Source organism: Aplidium turbinatum, chromosome 10 (genome assembly GCF_918807975.1).
Source record: "Aplidium turbinatum chromosome 10, kaAplTurb1.1, whole genome shotgun sequence".
Taxonomy (NCBI): Eukaryota; Metazoa; Chordata; class Ascidiacea; order Aplousobranchia; family Polyclinidae; genus Aplidium; species Aplidium turbinatum.
In genome coordinates, this window is record NC_137481.1 from 10,073,310 (window position 1) to 10,092,131 (window position 18,822).

At 36.6% G+C, this 18,822-nt stretch overlaps 1 protein-coding gene across 1 annotated transcript; it reads left to right on the forward strand.

Moving 5' to 3' along the window:
• Nucleotides 1–3,740: 3,740 nt before the first annotated feature.
• LOC145778141 (pleckstrin homology domain-containing family A member 1-like) lies at nucleotides 3,741–18,224 on the forward strand. Its single transcript, XM_082589566.1, has 9 exons — nucleotides 3,741–3,882; nucleotides 7,241–7,337; nucleotides 8,496–8,593; nucleotides 8,758–8,934; nucleotides 9,477–9,641; nucleotides 10,119–10,187; nucleotides 10,601–10,729; nucleotides 11,434–11,520; nucleotides 15,390–18,224. Exons 1-9 carry the CDS (start codon nucleotides 3,742–3,744, stop codon nucleotides 15,999–16,001), a joined length of 1,575 nt encoding a protein of 524 aa, XP_082445692.1. The 5' UTR covers nucleotide 3,741; the 3' UTR covers nucleotides 16,002–18,224.
• The last annotated feature ends 598 nt before the right edge of the window (nucleotides 18,225–18,822 follow it).

Here is an 18,822-nt window from a genome sequence, read left to right on the forward strand (position 1 = left end):
ATCACTAACGATGAAGTATTATTCAATTCAAGCCAAATTTTCTTACAAATAGTCAAAAGAAGAAAATTGAAGTATCTCGGACACGCAATAAGGCAAAGCTCTTTACAAAGATCATTAATAGAAGGGAAGATAAACTGTAAAAGTAACAAAGGCAGACCAAGCATGATTTGGACAACAAACATCACTAAATTTACAAAATTAAGTTATGAAAATGAAGTACTAACAGCTCATGGTCGAAAAGTACGAGAACAAATGGAGTATTATATTGTATCCAACCCTCAATACGAGGAAGGAACATAATGATGAAGATGAATCTAATAATAGCCTATCTTCAATTCAGAACACAATGAATTTATGATAAAGATTCTATCTTCAATTCTGAACACATTGAATGTATGTAGGCTACTTGTTGATCTTGGAAAAAATAGACACAATCGAACAAAAGTTGTGTAGGCAGGGCCGGATTTAGACCATGAGAGGCCCTAGGCTATTCCATTTGTGAGGCCCCTCTCTATTTTTGAGCTCAGAATTTCTCTCTAAACAACATCACATGTCATTGCTTGATGTTAAAAATATGATTGCATTAAACTCTTCGTTCTTTTCATTTTCCACATTTATGGGTGCAAATTTTTAATTAAAAGAATAAAAATTTGGTTAAGGCAGTTTTGCTTTTAATTTCTTTGATCAAACAACCGTTACAATAATTGTGAAGTTTATTTACGAGGACATAAGAAATAGTTACAGCCATCAAATAGAGTAAGACTAGGCTACCATTTTTTTTTCTAGCTTTCGTCCAGGGATGCTTTCGTCAAAGCAAAATCATGCAAAAGTTCATCAAAATTTATCTGTTTAAGTTTGTCACTCTGAATGCACAGTGCGGACAACCTTTCTTGAGACATTGTCGATCTCAGTTTATTTTTGATGCTTTTGAGCCTTGAAAAAGATCTCTCTCCTGAGCAGTTAGTGACCATTAGCCTAAGCTTAGAAACAGTCTTAATATTGCTCTCATATTAGGAAAGGCAGTGCTAATTTTTTCCTTGCACATAATTTCATAAAAGTGTCCATGATGAGACAAGGAAATAGATTGCTTTTCTGTACCGGTAAGCCCTTGGCTTTGTGTTTGTCTCACGTACAAATAAAAATGTGGAAGTTCATCAGTATGTTTCGGGTCAACATCTTCCGGATACAACGTGGTTGAAACCAGTTGTGTATAGAATTTCTACTCCGAAAAGCTTGATATACACAATAATACTTTAGGTAGGGTTTAAAATTGTCAAGTTTTCAAAAGAATTACAAACTTCGAAACCGAATTTCGAGGCCCCTGGACGTTGAGGCCCTAGGCTTCAGCCTACATAGCCTATTGGTAAATCCGGCCCTGTGTGTAGGCTATTGTGATTTTTTGCAATGCACTGTAGTCTGTATGTGATGAAGCTCATCTGAAATAAAGTTGATTGATTGTTTCACCAGATGTCACAGACTGGCGACCACAGGCTTGTGACTGCCACCTAAAGGTAGGTTAAAAAATAACTTCAAAGACAGATTTCTGGCTTTCCGCTATCTACTCTCCACTGTAGGTAGGCTACTGAGTTCGGTAACTTCGCTCAGCCGAACAAAAGTCGGGCAGAAAGCAAAGTTCAAGTGCCCAACAAGACCGTGGTTAATGTGGCAGTCGCACTGAATCCAGCCTTTTCGGGGTAGGATAGTTGGAGAAGTTCAAGTTATTATCACAAAGATGCAGTTGAATCTGGCTAATGGAATTGAATTGCTTGATACCAGCAGTGTTATAAAGGGAGTATATATAGGCCTATGATTATGTGATCTAGCTTATATGAACTTTTTTTTCACCAGTTTAAGGGCCGAGGTGCTCTGCATTGTACTGAAATAATTACTTAATGGTAGTACAAACAAGTTTGCTTTCACACAAGTCACTTCAATCATAAACAACTAAAAATCGACTTTAGATCATCTATTGACCTTAGCTGAAGGATATCTTGTATTCATAGGTTTAGAGTTTAGACTGTTGTACTCTACTGATTTAAATAAACAAGGCTATGAGTCAACATAAGTTGAAATGTGGCCTTTATTTTCATGTTGAGTTATGGTAGAAGCTTGAAACCCTAAGCACTTTTAGACTAGTTGAAACCTAAGTTGATTGGTAAATTAGCCTAGCTAAGCATTTAACAATGGGACAAAAGACAAACCTCTGTGGCAGAGAGCTTGGTTAGTGTCTTCCTTAGGGACTGATTAAAACATTAGAACTGGTATACAAGTCCCCCCCTTAGCAACTCATGACAAAGACAGTCCACATGTTTTGGTCAATTTCTCTTTGTCATGAGTTGCCAGGGGAGGGGACTTGGGATGCAACCTAATTTGTACCATGAACAATCCGTACCGTCAGTTCGTACCTTGAAAAGATCGAGAGAAAAAATTAAAAAAAGCCGAAGTCGCTGATCGCAGTTTCCACAAACATTTTAAAGTTTTCCGCAAACAAACAAAAACTCTTAGAATCATTAGCAGAAATTTTTAAATGTTTGCGGAAACTCCGATCAACCCTAACCCTTTTAAAATGTTTGCGGAAACTCCGATCAACCCTAACCCTTTTAAAATGTTTGTGGAAACTGCGATTAGCGACTTCGACAAACTCTTAGGATCATTACCGGAAATTGTAAATGTTTGCGGTAACCGCGGAAAAACGAAAACTGCGATCAGCGACTTTGGCTTTGTTCTATTTTTTCTCTCGATCTTTTCAGTTTGTTTGCGGAAACACCCTAACCCTTTTTAAAATGTTTGCGGAAACTCCAATCAACCCTAACCCTTTTAAAATGTTTGCGGAAACTGCAATCAGCAACTTCGACAAATTCTTAAGATCATTACCAGAAATTTTGAAATGCTTGTGGAAACTGCGATCAGCGATGTTCTATTTGTTTTCTCTCAAACTTTTCAGTTTGTTTGTTTGCGGATACCGATACCTAACCGGATTTCCGATACCCTAACTACCGATACCCTAACCTTGCGGAAACTGCGATCAGCGACTTCGGCTTTTTTTAATTTTTTTTCTCGATCTTTTCAAGGTACGAACTGACTGTACGAATTAGGTTGCACCCGGGGACTTGTATACCAGCTCCAAAAAATTAAAAAACATGTTTTATTATCAAACCTTAGTAGTTTCAGCAGTTGCACTGTAAATTTATGTCAACTTCTTTTCAAGTACCGGTATGCACCAATAGAAGAGTGTCATATTCCTCTTTCTGCAAATGGCACTGTGGGGTAATACCATCATTCATCAATGACTGTACTATTCTTCGTTCACTGAATATAGCAGAAAGTCTGGGTATTTTGGATGATGAGACCAAAGATTGGCTGCTTTTACAAAGATAGACCTTGGTTATCAACAGGTCAAGCAATAAAAAAATAAACAACAAATAAATTGGCTTAGTACTAAGCTGGTGGTTCACTACAAAATGGTTATGTATAACTTTATGTGTTGCCAAGATAGATCATTCATACAATAGTGATTAGCGATGCTGTTACAGTATATGTCATCATGACAATATTACCTGATGAATGATAAAAATGAAGCTAGGGTTGATCATGTTTTATATTTTTTAGCTATTGTCATAATCGTTATCATGCAGGTGTATGCAGATTTAAAGCTGATGATGTTTTCTGCACATGTTCTAGTAATTTAATTACTGTACTTGTCACTTTGTTAGTATGATTTGTCCAGTATAATATCTAAAAATGCCATTTAAAGACAAGTATGACAGGGTTTGTGGTTTTCTTGACATTGATGAACAAGATAAACGAAAGAAATTCCAAAGACGATATTTTGTTCTAAATAAAAGCAAAGGCCTATTAGAATGGTACATGGATAGTCCCGCAGTAAGTAGGCTAATTGTTTCAGTTATATTATACTAATTATTATTGATGTCCATGTAGAAATCTTAGTTAAAAACTGCTAAAATTGTATGATGAAATGTGTACTTCATTTTAATTTGATTCTTGTTCATGGGTACTTTTATCAAATTAAAAATAATTCTTTTGATTTACTACAATGGGTATTCAACACTATTGGTACTTATTAGGGTGAGGCTGATACCCTTATAACTCCCAATTTTTCTGGCCCTTTTAACAAATGTTCTATATCATATAAACAGTAAAAATCCAAACTTTCAGAAAAATTGGTTGACCCCTTGGGGTGCCAGTTTCATGTTCAAATTCCTGCAGTGGCATGCTATGCATTGCATACCCTCTAGCTTTGTATAGCAAAATCTAAAGAAATTGCCATTTTTAGCAATGTTAATCAATTTTGGATCTACTCAACAGGCCAAGAATATGATCGTGAGGTAATGGTCATACCGCTTGTAAATACATGAGAATTGGAGGCATTGCTTCGAGGGAGGCTACCTACCATCAGCATGGCAGAACAACAAGGCAGCAACATACGCTATATATAAGGCTAATGCTAATGTACTAATGTGGTCAACGATTTGCTGTAGGTTCTCAATTCATTTCAGTTCAGCCTACAGAAACATAGAACATGGATCTATGTACTATGACGATACTATGAACTATGTACTACATTGTACAGAGGTGCATGCAGTGCAGTGGTGTATTGCTTTCACTGATGAAATACAAGCATTGCATCCAGGTGGAACATGAAATAAAAGAGAAGCTGTCAAAAAAGTTGCTAATCAAATGGTGAGATCATATTCACTTGCAAACATAAACGCAATTACACAAAAGATGGATGGAAAAATTGTTAATTTATACGACTAAAGATTTTAAAAAGTTGCAAAAGATAAAGCCACTGATCGTGATCACAATACAGCAATAATAAATTTTCAGAATGTTTTAAGCAAAACTTTGCCAATTTGGCTTAAAAACATATTCAAGTTGCTTAAGGAGGAAGAAGATGTCAAATTTTTAGAAATTATGATGACAAACAGGATTGCCACATTTGCAGGTCGAGACATGGTAACAATAGAAAAAAGAAAAGAAAAATGGAACCGAGCAGCACTCTGTAGAATTAGCTAAAAAGGAAGAAAACAGGAAAAAGATAGACAATTCATAGACACAACACTTGATGAAACAGCAGACTTTTCATCTGATAATGACTCAGGAACTGAAGCTATTTTGCCAACATCTTACAAAAGGTGTCATCGTCAAAGATGGCACAATGATTCGGGTGCCTTATGATATCCTCAAATACCCTTCGATAGTTGGGTGTTGTTTGAGGAACAAAATTAGCGCTGTGGCCGCTTCCATAATGATAAGGGAATTAATCACTGTGTGTGGTGGAGATGTGTCAAAGGTGAACCTTAATTATACACAGGCACTGAGGTATCGCACCAAAACAGCTAAAGAAACCGCCAGTGCCATTAAAGAAAAGTGGCTATCCCTACATTGGGATAGAAAGCTGATGTCCAGCCTCAATTTAAAGGTCATTGATGAAAGGCTGCTACATGTCCTTGTTTCTGGTCCGAGTGGCGTTAAACTACTAGGAACGCCTAAGTTGCCTGCTAGCTCATCAGAACCTATGGGAAAGTTGATCAGTATCGTACTGCAACAGAAAAGCAATATACTTGATGATTGGAACTGCAAAGCATCGGTGGGAGCTATGGTGTTGATACCACCAGCTCCAATATTGGCCACATTACAGCTGGCTGTATTGCCATCCAAAATCAGTTAAAGAAATCGTTATTTTGGCATGAATGCAGACATAACGCAGGTGAGCTAATTGTTGGCCGGGTGTTTAATAACCTGCAAATAGTGGAAAACGGTCAACGGATATCAATTTTCTTAATGCCATCAAAATCTCCTGATGTTATGATATTTTAAAGATTCAAAGAAAACTTCAACAGCCTGTCGTATAGTAGTTTAGACAAAATTTCATTTTCCTATATCGATGATGCTCACCCTGAACTTGAAATATACAAATAAGAGCTGATCATAGTAATGAAAGCTATCTTACATTCCAAGAAAACACCAAGAGATGATTACAAAGAGTTGATTGAGCTCACAGCCTTCTACCTACAAGCAGACATCTCCGATGTACCGGTACACAAAAAGTTCAGGTTCTTGAGCTGTGGGGCAATGCATGAAGCCAAATGGAATTCTTGCCCTTCCAAAGAGTCACACTATTTGTACCCCAAAACAAATGCAGAAAATTCAACGTTTTGTAAAATTTGTTGTGTTTTTTCATGTTCAGTGGTGGATAGAATTTGGTTCCTCTGCTGATGCTGCTTACAATAACATCAAGCTTCTGAAAAAATCCTCCTTTATAAAGAAATTGCAGAGTCAGCTTCATTTGCCTTCAAAAAACTTCTTTAGTATCTGACAGCAGAATCTTTCCTGTGAACTTGTTCAGTGACAAAGTAAATGAAAGTGACAAGCAAAGCTACAAAACTGCTGTCTTTTGAAAAAACATCAAAACCCTTAAAAAGATACAGCACTGGGTTTGGAAAACCACAGTTTCCTGATATTTGCACTTTCACCTATTCAATTACAATCAAGGATTGGTTCAAACGAGACTCTTGGTTTTTCTTTGAAGTGTTGAACATTAACACAGAGTTTTTGTATAAGCCTGTCTGCTCGTGGAAAACAGTCAACGGATATCAATTTTCTTAATGCCAAAGATGTTATCAAATCTCTGCTCAGTCTGCTGGTTACCAATGATTGTGCAGAAAGAGGTGTTAAACTCACAAGTGATTTTATCAGTGGATGTAGGCAGGAAGAAAACTTTCAAAATGTGCTGCAAGTTGTGGAACATGAGCGGAACCAAATCTCCTTCTCTAACCAAAGAAAACGACACAAATTGACTTCATAAATCATTCTTATTTTATCCTTGGGTCTTTTCAACAATATCAAACTGTAAAAAATGGTATGGACAATGAAGTTCCTTTTGGCAAAACAAATTTTTGATTGTATTAGAAACGCACTTTATGTGGGGTTTTTTTAACAAAAACAACATTTTTTTCAACTTTTCAGATCAAAACTGGCACCCTAAAATGGTCATTTTTCACATCTTTTCTTTCAAATAGTGAGTAAAGAGAGGCTGTAGAACATCTATACACAGGGCCGAATGAGTAGCTCAAGTTTTTAATTTTTAAGGGGCACCAGCCTCACCCTAGTACTTATGTAATATCATGGTTTGTTATGAAAAAAATCTGCTACTGGTATTTTTTTATATTGATATTTTGTTTTGTCAGATTACTTTTTTAATTATAAACTATTACAGAATATGGGTGATGCTTCACAGCCATGTGGAATTATCAACATTGACTACATTACCAAAGTAGATGAAGCCAAAAAAATGAAAATGGATTATTGTTTTGGTAAAATATGTACAATACTACTTCAATGTTTTTTTTTTTAAAACTGCCATCTTTTTCCTATTTTTGTATTTCTTCTCTTCTTCCCTGTGCCTCACTTTTTTCATGTTGTCAGTGCAGAAAGTAGTAAAAAAAAGCATTTAATTTAACTAAAAAACTATAGAAATGAATTTGATAAGTCTTATTTTATCACCATTCAAATTAAAGCTAGCTTTGCTGATATGTTGATATTTGCTATGACATGAAAAGCTCAATGCAGTATTGGTATGTGAATGCATTAGGAATTGTGAAGAAAAAACTATGTTGCCAGCATAATTATAGTTATTTTACTCGTAGTAGAGTGTTGAAGAATCAAATCCTGTCAACTTATAGTTATCAGTGAGGTGGATGTATTACTAAAAAATTTGATGTGTACGGTATGCAACATTTGGCAAACAATTTAATGACTGCAATGTTTACTTTTATACAGAACAAAGAAATGCCAATTTTGCAGTTTGCAAATTGGTCTAGTAAATATTTCTTTCTTTCACTGATTAAATTTGATGCTTTAATGTAATTTTTAATATCACTGATTTGGAGTTAACTTGTTGTGGTTTTTAAAAATTAAAACTTAAATAAGTAGACAGAGGTGTTTTAACATTTTTTCTGGCTAGGAATGGCCATTTGTCAATTGTAGTAGAAAGCACATATATATATATTTATAACATATCTCATGCAGTATGATCCATTTTCCTGGCTCTTTGAGAAACACAATGCAAACAACCTTGTGTGTAACTAATAACACGTGTAGAGAACGAAAATCGCTTGACACGACTTGTTTGTTAGATGAAAGTTCTACTGTATGTCAAAAGTTTTGTACAACTGGAATTTAAAATGTTTTCAACATTCGAAAATGAGAGCCACGTTTAGTAGACATGCTTGTATTTGAGTGGTTTTAAACCACAAAGAATTGTTTTCACTTTTTCTTCTGTAGGCTACTAGATTTATTTGTATGACAAACTGATAAAATATTTTAAGTCTTGTGGATATGTGAAATGTAACTGGAGTTCGAAAAATTACCCCTGCTAATCCTATTGTATTAAAATATAAACGTACGGTACCGTAGCAAATTCTTTGGTGTAAATTAAAAAACAATGGCTAACAAAATAATGGCTTTCACAGTTATCAACACTCCTTTTCGACCGTATTATGTCCAAGCAAATAACCAAGCTGAAGTGGAAGAATGGGTAGAGATACTTAACGACGCCAGTAAAATTACTGTGAGTTGATTATTTATCACACAGTTATGTAAAGTGCACATATATTATGTTAGTAAGTTCATTTTTAACTTGAATTGTGCTATTTCCTGAAAACTAAGTTTATAGTAATTTTTTTTCCTTTAATTTTTGTATTGCAGCTGACATGATTTATATTTCATGTGCAGGTCCCGCCTGAAGCAATGCATCCCTCATCCACATCAGAAGTAAATGAGAGTTCTCATGTTCAGAATAATTGTATTGAATCTGCTGAAGGCAGTGCTGAATCAAATGACAACAGCTTTACATATCGCACAGAAATTGTTGGAAATGTTGTTGTAAAGAAAAAATTGAGTGAAGTTAAGGTAATTGTCACACAAAGCGACCACAAAAACACTACCAGATTTTGAAGTACAAGCACAATCAAAGAGTGTTTTTGTGACACTGTGTACTGGAATTCATTCAAGTATATATATCTGTCACATTTAGCTTTCCAGTCTATGATTTCCTTAGTGTTTTGGGGGTCGGCTCTTGCTTGAGCCGGAGCATTGAGTTTTCCTTCAATTAGGATAATTTTTCTATGATTAATGTCGAGGTTGGATGTGACTTTAAAAGCCCACTTAGTGAAGGAGCAGATTTGGGTAAAAGTTGAATAGAACTACAGAGGTTTGGAAAGGTGGTGTGATTAATATATTGTATTTACCTTTTGGGCTTCTCAGTCTTTTTTTTCTTGGATTTCTTGAAACTCATTGGCGTATTTAATTAGTCTAGGTTTGTCTGTTACTGAAAAGTTGCTTTCATGAGCAATGAGCATGATTTCAGACCTCTACGAACATGAATTAAGAGTTTTTATTGTAAGCTAATTGAATTAAGACTTTCATAACCAAGAAATGTTCCTTTTCCTTAGAAACCATCATTTGAAGAATCCAGCTCCCCCTCTTTCAACTCTGTAGAATCTGATTTCAAATATCCCATCACACCTGATAGCTTATCACTCCAGGGAGGATTTTTTAACACCACTGAGGACAAGAGTGTCCTAAAGAAAGGATGGGCTGTAAAGCAAGGGCACGTGGTAAGATTGTTGACGTGCATGTTTGCGCGTGGAAACCGAAAAAGCGTGTCGAGTATAGTTTTATATTGCCTTAGTCATTACCATACTCGTAATGAAATTACTATCCGTTTAGGATTTATTGCAGTAGCTATAGGTTTTCCCATAATATCCCCAAGTCTTCATTAGTGACACAGCACACATGTTTCTTGGATAGCATATTCCCAGTTGTAACAGTGTTAATAAACTGACAAGAGATCTTCTATTCGACGGATTGTCTGTGCACTACAGCGTGTATAGTAGTTGCGGTCTTTGTATTGTTTTTCATCACTTCCGTTCATGCGTCATCGGTTTTGACTTATCTCAATGCACTGATGTGATATACTTTCGTTGATAGGAATTTTTCTAATTGTCCAATAGTTATTTTTGGCAGCAATAATTGTAAGGTTTTTGTCGGAAGAACAATGGTTTATTAGTTGAACCTGCTTTTGTCGTTTGCAGCGAAAGAATTGGAAACGAAGATATTTCATACTGAAGAGGAATGGGTTCGCGTATTATAAATTAGAGCACGTATGTTGTGTTAAAAAATTACTACGCTATTTGTTGCCATTGCTGCAGCAGAAGATGGTACATACTTTGGCGTTTTATATTTGAAAATACACTGCTGAAATGCTTGCTGTGACTTTTAACATGAATGATTTAATGGCCATTATACCAATCATAATAAGATATTCTGTTGCGGTATCGTTTAACATAATCATTGCAAGATCTTTGAACAGGTGATAGTCCAGTCCTAATGAACGCACAAGCTTTTCAGTATTCAGCATTTTTAAACTGAACAATTAAAAAAAAAACTTTGCGCCATCCTATGTCAAAAGTCTGCGATTTGACGTAAGGAACCAGCAGGCAAATGCAAGTTCTAAGGAAAATCACTTTGTTTTTTTCGTATCACCTGCATTCTGCAATGTAATAAACTTTTACAGGACAAGGATCCTATTCGAACGATTCCCATCAATGAGATTTTAGCGGCTAAGACGGAGAATGGTGAAGCTTCTCGATTACGTGATAATTTATTATTAGTTGCAACCACGGACAAAATATACTACATCCAGGTAAGAAAACTTAAACTGGCGACAACTACGCAGTTGCCCCAATAAAGTACTTGATACTCGGTTTTGCTGTTCAATGTGCAAAATCTTTTCTAAATTTTCTACCCATTTCAGCAACTTTTCTGTGATATACTGTATTGTACCCATAAGTGCTTGATAACTGCGATTGATAATCAACATCGAAACAGGAAGTTGTGAGGCTTAGTGCTGGTGACCAGTGGTGTGACGTGGTGTGTTTGTTTGATTATGTCTACTTAAACACCTGCTTAAATGACTTACATTATTAAAGAGACGTGATATGTTATGATTATGTTTATATGCTTATACTACATCCGTAAAAAATTCTTGTGCGCCTGAAGCAAGCATTGTTCGTTTTGTTAATGTTTATTATCACACGCAGTAGATATAGCTGTCTTTGTAGTGCACGTCTTTATATAAATATCGCATCTGAATATGCAACTCTTGTGCCAAATATGGTATTGTGGTATTTATAATATGCATAGCTTCATTTAAATCTTGTGTCGCTTTTAGACTCCATTGTGCGAGAGATTATGTTGTTAATAATAGTTAACAATAAGATTACTCAAACTGCTATTGGGCAATTACGTCACATGCAAACGAAGGTACGCTTTCTTGACCGTAGTTTCTACTTTCTTATGAGACGAAACAGACCTTGTTTTAATTCTTTAAATCATTTCCGTACGTAGGCGGACAGTCCAGATGAAATGCTTGATTGGATTGATGCTTTTAATGACGCAATAAACAGTTATAAACGGACTTACAAGGACCACCAGGTACTGCATTGCTTGGAATGATATAGTGTTGGTTTTGTGATAAGTTTACTAGGCTACAACTTGCAATGAAGTCTAATTAAAGCCTTAGTTTGCCTGTACTTTGCTCCGCATGTAGTAGTATTTTATGTCATTGTAGTCCTCTATCCAAAATTAGTTTGCTATCAACTTTTTTTTCACTTAGCATGTTGCTATGTTTTCTTGAGAAACTGCTGATTTTCTCTTTTATTGGCTCGTTAATTTCATTTCAGCGTTTTTGCTTTTCGCTCGCAGACGTAGCCGCCTATCTTTATCACTTATATCAAAAATGGCAGCGAAAACACGTATCCAAATATTTACTCAATAAGTCAAACGTTTAACTTTCGGTTTGTGCAATGAATGCTGAACGAATAGTAGAACTATTGCTCTCATATGCAATAAACAAATTGCCTTCTTATGAATACAAAAATAATTCTTTGTTTGACGTTGACAGGGCTGATTCACGCATACTTATAATTACAAGTATCGTGATGGAGCAGTATAGAATCATGAGAACCATTCCAAAACTTTCGATTAAAATTCTCCATTTAGAGAATTTAAGCTAAACCAATCAGTGTGTTCAGCAGCGCAACGCTTCAATGTCTCAATCCGATGGTTACAGAGATCCTTCTTTTAGTCAATTCTGTAGCAGTTTTGTTACAGAATATGTGAAAACAATAATAGCAAAAATGTAATGATACAAAACTAAATAGATCAACTTAGCGTGATATTTTCTGTTATTGTATCATAAAAACAACGGGTGTTTTCAGTACCGTACAGTAGCTGTGCAATTATAATTACTGACATGATGGTGCTAATTTTTAAGTCTGATGGTTGCATTGAAAAACGGCAACTACTTTCGATGTTTGCACTAATATTGAGTTGTGTGATTGAGTTCGAGGTGTGGCTAAAACAAAGGTGACTCTAATCTCAGTTTGTGTTGTGAGATCAAATCTCGACGAGTCGGTTTTGTAAATGTGTGTAGTTTTGTGCATCTCTGTTAACAGCAGTGTTGACACAATGATGTTTGCAAAAATGCGAGCTAAAGTGGCATTACTTAACGGTCTTAACCGATTCATTTATTGCGATCCTTGAATCACACAATCAGTGTGTGGCAGGCTGGAAGGATTTCGGAGGTAATTTTAAGTCAGATCTTTCGCTGCTAAGACTGAAAACGTGCAGCATTCAGTGCACTGAGACTGCCTTGAACCCATTGGTATTGTTGCGTTGCAATTGCAACGTTGCAGCTGACACGCTTGGGATAAACATAAAATAGATCAGGGAGAACCTTTTCAGTGGACACTTTGGAAAATAGTTTGTCAAAGTAGCTGCGAGGCTTTTAACCCGAGGGTAGCCTATATATAGCATTAGCAACATTCTTTTAAATATCATTGTGCAGATACGGAAGCGCTTTCATAATCTCCATTCCATTCATCAATTGAAAGTCTACTGTAGAGTGATCTTACTTAGCTTGGAAAAAAACTTTAGATACGGTATTTATTATCTGCTCCACTCCACTATTGTTAAAAAGTTTATTTGAAACAAACTGCATGTCAAATAGCTGCAAGGCTTTTGATTCTAGAGAATATATGCCGCAACATCCATTTAAACAACATTGTCCCTAACAATCTACAAGTGTGTCCAAAATTGGTCGTCACCAAACACTTTAAAAATGCGTCTGCATTCTGTTAACAATAACGTTGCTGCAACAACATAGTTTTAAGCTGAGAATACATCATGTATCACAGTGAGAAAAAATAGCCTCGTGAGCTTGAATCTCGTCATTTCGTGTGTTTGTGTTTACCGCACCTCATACTTAATCCTAGTAAATGATTTATATTAGAACTACTGCTGTGCGTGGAACTGCAATTAGTCATGTCGGCTAATACTTAAATTTATTCCACTACACATCTTGTCTTTGTCTGGAAGGCACTCCTCGAAGCGCATTTTTCAGGCTCAGCTCTTTCGATGAGATGTAACAAATGGCGTTAATTCCATTGTCACAGTAATTAGCGTGCGACTGGCTGGTATGCAGTTTAAGGTTAGCCGAAGCTCTCGTTATGAGCAGTAATGGTGCATCGTGTATCACTTTTTTTTACAGGAGTCGTTTTTCATTTTGCAATTGTTTTACGTCGGCTTGCCCTTCAAACCCTTCTCCACCGATCTTCATCTCCCCTCTCCTCCGCCGATCTTCATCTTCCTCTCCTCCACCGATCTTCATCTCCCTCTCCCCCACCGATCTTCCTCTCCTCCACCGATCTTCATCTCCCTTTCCTCCACCGATCTTCATCTCCCCAACCCAACGCTACAAATGTTTTTCCAATCAACATTTCTCTAATAATCTTTCACCAGCCGTTGTCACTGTATTTACTTCAAAAAGCATTACATACTTGATCCCGTCTTTAGATACATCGATTTATCACGAAAAAAGCTAAGCGTTTTGGTCATGACCATACAAGAATTTGTTGCAACCCATTTATTTTTGCATGTTGAGTAAAAATTACATATTGCTTAATTTGAACAGGTCACAAAATCAAATTCTTTCCGAGATAAATTACGTTCGAGATTGCAATGGTGATCGCACCTCAGTCATTCAGGTAGTGTATTAGTAATTTAGTTTGGTACTGCAACTAATTTGTTTTCACTGCACTCATGAAAGAAAGTATTTTTATCTGCACAAGATTTTTCCTTTGCGTCATGTAAATATATTTATAATTATGAATTCCTTGAAAGTAACTTGCTCAAATCATGATGCCTGCAAGTGCTGATAAAAGTTTGCTTCAAATTGCACCATTTAAGTAGAGAAGAAAGTTGAATAATGTAATGATGTATTTAGTTTGCTAATTGATCGGCAGTTTACTCAGCCACTGTAGTATTTGATATGCACTTGAGCAGGTTGGTTTAATTTAGTACTTTGACTTCCATAATTTATGGGGTTTCTCGCTGGGATTCTAACCGTCAATATGGAAGTACATATCTAGTCCCCTCCTTTTATTATCGTATTTGTTCATCTGTTGTATATAAGTTAGTTACATTCCACGTGTCTTAACAATTTGCTGTCATGAAGCGTCATTGTAGATTTTAATCAACTTCACAATGAATTTGCACTCTTTGGCTCACGTTAAAGTGGTTCACTACATTCAAGTGTTACTTGCTCCACGTAAGCAGTTAAATGGCGATGCATGGTATCAAATTATTTTGAACAATTGGTGAAATCATTTGTTTGTCTATGCCCCTTTAATTTTGCATGATCATATGGTACGTTTTCTATGACGTTACTTCTAATTTAGTGCAATAAGCTACGAAGGCTGATCGCTGCGGAAAAATGTAATTACGTTTGTAATTTGCATAAAAAAGCTGGTATAATTTATCCATGTTACAATAACTGTGAAAACTGACACAAAACTGTTGAGCGCCATTCTGGGTGTCTTGCTGAAGCAATCACCAGACACAACTTATTCAAATAGAGAATATACCTATTCTTAAATAATATTGCAATGTTTCATTGCAATATGGGGATGCTGCATAGCCGAGTGGTAAGAGCCTTGTACGGCACACCGCTCAAGGGCATGCGGCTGTGTCTTTGGCAGAACACGAAGATCAGCTTTCTTGCCTTTCCGTCCACTTAATCTAAAACTCTAAATCTTCAACCACCCGGCGTCAGCCTGGATACGGCAAAACAAGTTTCGCCTGGTGGTCAGCAGGAAATCCAGGGTAGCCCTTAACGCTCTACAGTATGTTGATTTTCACTGGTATTGTTGCTGGCGCTGCTTAGATGCTTTAATTACTTTTATTTTCCATTGCTGCAGCCTAATTTTGGCATAGTATGTTACAAAAGGTATACCTTTGTACAGGTGACATATCATCAAGGTTTTGACCTTGGTACGTCTGATGATATTTTAAGTGAGGTTCATGAAGTTGCGTCCGAGCAACCCCAAGTCCAACATGTGAACCGGGGCTCTGCATATTCAGCCTCACTCAATGAATCCCAAGACAGTATAGGCAATAGCACCTCCAGTACTGATTCACAGGAGAAGCTGCATGCTCGTGAATTTGCACCAAAGAGTAAGAATCAGTCCAAACCTTTAAAAACTCACCGCAGAGCAGAGTCGGAAATAACTATTCCCCGTCCTTATCCTGCAGAGTCAACAAATACCGTCAACCGACCTTCAGTCAGCGTGACATCCTTCGGAGATGATTTTGAAGCTCGACCGGAATCTATTGATTTGAACTATTTGTCGGAGTGTGTGACTGATGATAGAATACAACATCAAGGTTCTACCCACCCAAATGGCGATAACTATGTTGCAAATCAATTGGATCCAAGAGTTGATTTACGTTCGGCCGTCAAGCCAAGTTCAGTAAAGAAAAAAAAGAATCCGGGAATTCTTTTTTCGTTGAATACTATGCTGTCGAGAAAACAAGACAAGATTCAAAAAGATAAAATCAGATTCAAGACCAAATAGTCTTCGCGAATGACGCTTGAAAATTGTTGAATTGTACGGTCAATTTTGCTGTCACAATGGAGATTGAACTGGTACAATGAAAAGTGTGCTGATAGAGCCTGTAGAATGTTATATTGAGAATACAGACGTGGAACGATTTTAAAATAAATTTTTTCGACACGTGCACCATTTTTCGTGTTTGTTAAACACTTGAAAATTCGATAGTATGACCAAGTGATATGATGAATAAGACTGTCTTGTGAAGGTGTAGAACAAAAAAGCTTTCATAGGCACGCATACGTGCATTGTATTCAATTCATGGTGTTTTGTCTACGAGTTATTTGAAATTGTTATTAATTATGTTATTAAGTTTTGTTATAAAATTATTAATCAAGAGTACTTTCGTATTTTTATAAGCCTTGCAGTGTTGACGCATTGAGTGTTCCGTAGTAAAAAAGTTATCAGAAAACATCGTTTTGAAACAATTACTTGCAATAGCATCTCAGATAATTTTAATAAATTGTCTTATATAACTTTACTAAACTGCCCTCTGTTAGCCTACTGGTGCTAAAAATCTGATGTGTCATCAGTGAGAGGCTGAGGAAGGAATGTTTTCATCGGCTGATAAACATCTCCTGACATGTTTATGTTACAGTAGAATTTGCCTAATTCGTCACCTCAAAGGCATTACAAAATATGCAAACAAGTCAAAATTATAACGATTTCTGGCGGGGCCGACAAAAATGTGACAGATAAGGCGAACTCACGAATTCTACTGTACTAATAAACACCCAAACTCAATCTGTTTGCTTGACTTGAAAGAAAGCAGTTCATCTGCACGTGACGTAAACGGTATCATTGTGACTTGAGATAATCCATTGTTTCAGTTATCTTTCTTTTGATCGGTTTATACTGTCAACGTGCAATTGTTTGCCCAGGAAGAACTTTTCGTTTTGCAATTGCCTGCTTTCATCTCCAGCTAAACGATGTTTTTTCATGACACCGTTCAAAAAATATTGTTGAAAACTGACACGGTGCCTCTACGCTGTTTACATTTTACTTTTTTTTACTCACTGGTGGGCACCGAAGAATTATAATTAACTTCGCAATTACAGCTGGGTGGGAAGTGGAAGGTCCTATAAGACAGACGCTCACACCCCTGGAGACAGACAATTGCAATACCTTTGTTATTTTTAAAATAATCTCAACAAACTTGTTTTACAATGTTTTATACAATGTAGGCTACATCCGATGAAAAATGTTGATTCTCTCAAGTGTCTCAAATGTAGGCTACATGAATTAATTATCGTTTGGGTTAGTTTATATACAAAGTTGTGCCTCATATTAGACAGTAGAATTCGCCTGTGTCGATACTTTGTCAGTCCTTGTAAATTTTCTGTGTAAATTCGAGTTTGGTTGTATCGCCTTTGCCAGTTGCCCACATCCACAATTATTTTTATCACCAAAAAAAAAAGTAATTTGTTTGCAATGTCATCTCAGCTGAAAGTTGATGTTTTGTTTCCTATTTAAAGTCGTAAATAGCGAATCTACAATTGAATTGCCGACCTTAGTGGTGTCGGTGTCATTGATGTGCAGTATTGTAAATCGTTGACTTGAAGATTGAAAAATGCTTTGGATCCCGACATTTTCTGGTATCGGTTAGTTTTTAAGAGTGATGCAATACAACGAAATGCAAAAGCAAACCCCCATTTGGTTGTGGGAAATACGACATCACGTGACTACGTTGATCTGAGCACGGTGGGTCTGCTACTATTCGGTGAGTCCGATTCGGTGAGTTCCTAACCTCTAACCCCTAACCCTAAAACGGCAATGATAATTAGGCTACGGTACCCGATAATTTAAAAAAAAAAAGTTGAAAAAATCACCGAATAGAGATCAGACTCACCGAAACGGGCCATTCCGGAGCACGGTACACCTTAAACCCTGACCAGTGAAACAAATGCATGCATACTATAAGACTTTTGAAAGGGTTGAGATTGTCTTTTTTGTATTGAATAGTCAACACACACTCCTTTAAAATTGTCTATCCGCTAATGGGCGAATTCTACTGTGTTATGTGTACCATGTGCGATTGTGCGTAGCAGTCAACATTCTAAATTGTGTGTTATTTTTGCCTATTAAATGAGTTTCTTCGACGATTATAATATGACACAAATTAGTTCATTTCAATTGTTGAAATTTTCCTCATGTGTTGTTTTGGAGCTCTCGCACAAAATTGATATATCTCGCTTTATATTAATTCTTCGCCTGTTAGGTCTAGCAATACGCTTATGGTATGGATAAAGAGTCGGCTGCATAGCCTAGTGGAAAGAGCCCTGGTTCGAAAGGCCGCCAGTTCGACGCCGCTCGTGGCTGTGTGTTAGGTAAGACAATGGAAAGTATGCTGAATAAAGTAGTTTCGAGGCAAAAAAGCGCGAAGAGGTTGGTCGTGAGCAAGGTCTAGTTCAAGCCACTAACAATGTAGATAAATAACGATATACCCAGCCGCGTTTTAAGTATTTTCTCGTTTAAAACAATTCCCAGTGTTTCTAGGGCAGCGGTTCTTAACCTTTTGCCTTGTCGGCACCACCTTGAAATTACCAACCAGTTCTCGCACCCCCTTCCAGGATTGGCTGAAAAGTAATATTCGCCTACAGTTCGAAATTTTTGTTAAAACCTGGTAAAACAACTTTGCTTCTTACGTCATATTATAAAAAACCTTGATAATTTAGCATCCCCGCACCGCCTAGGCACAGGTCTCGAACCCCTGGTTAAGAACCCATGTTCTCGGGCTTTGCAAACCTGTTTCTCCTCACTGGATTTTCTTGTTTAGAGACAGCAA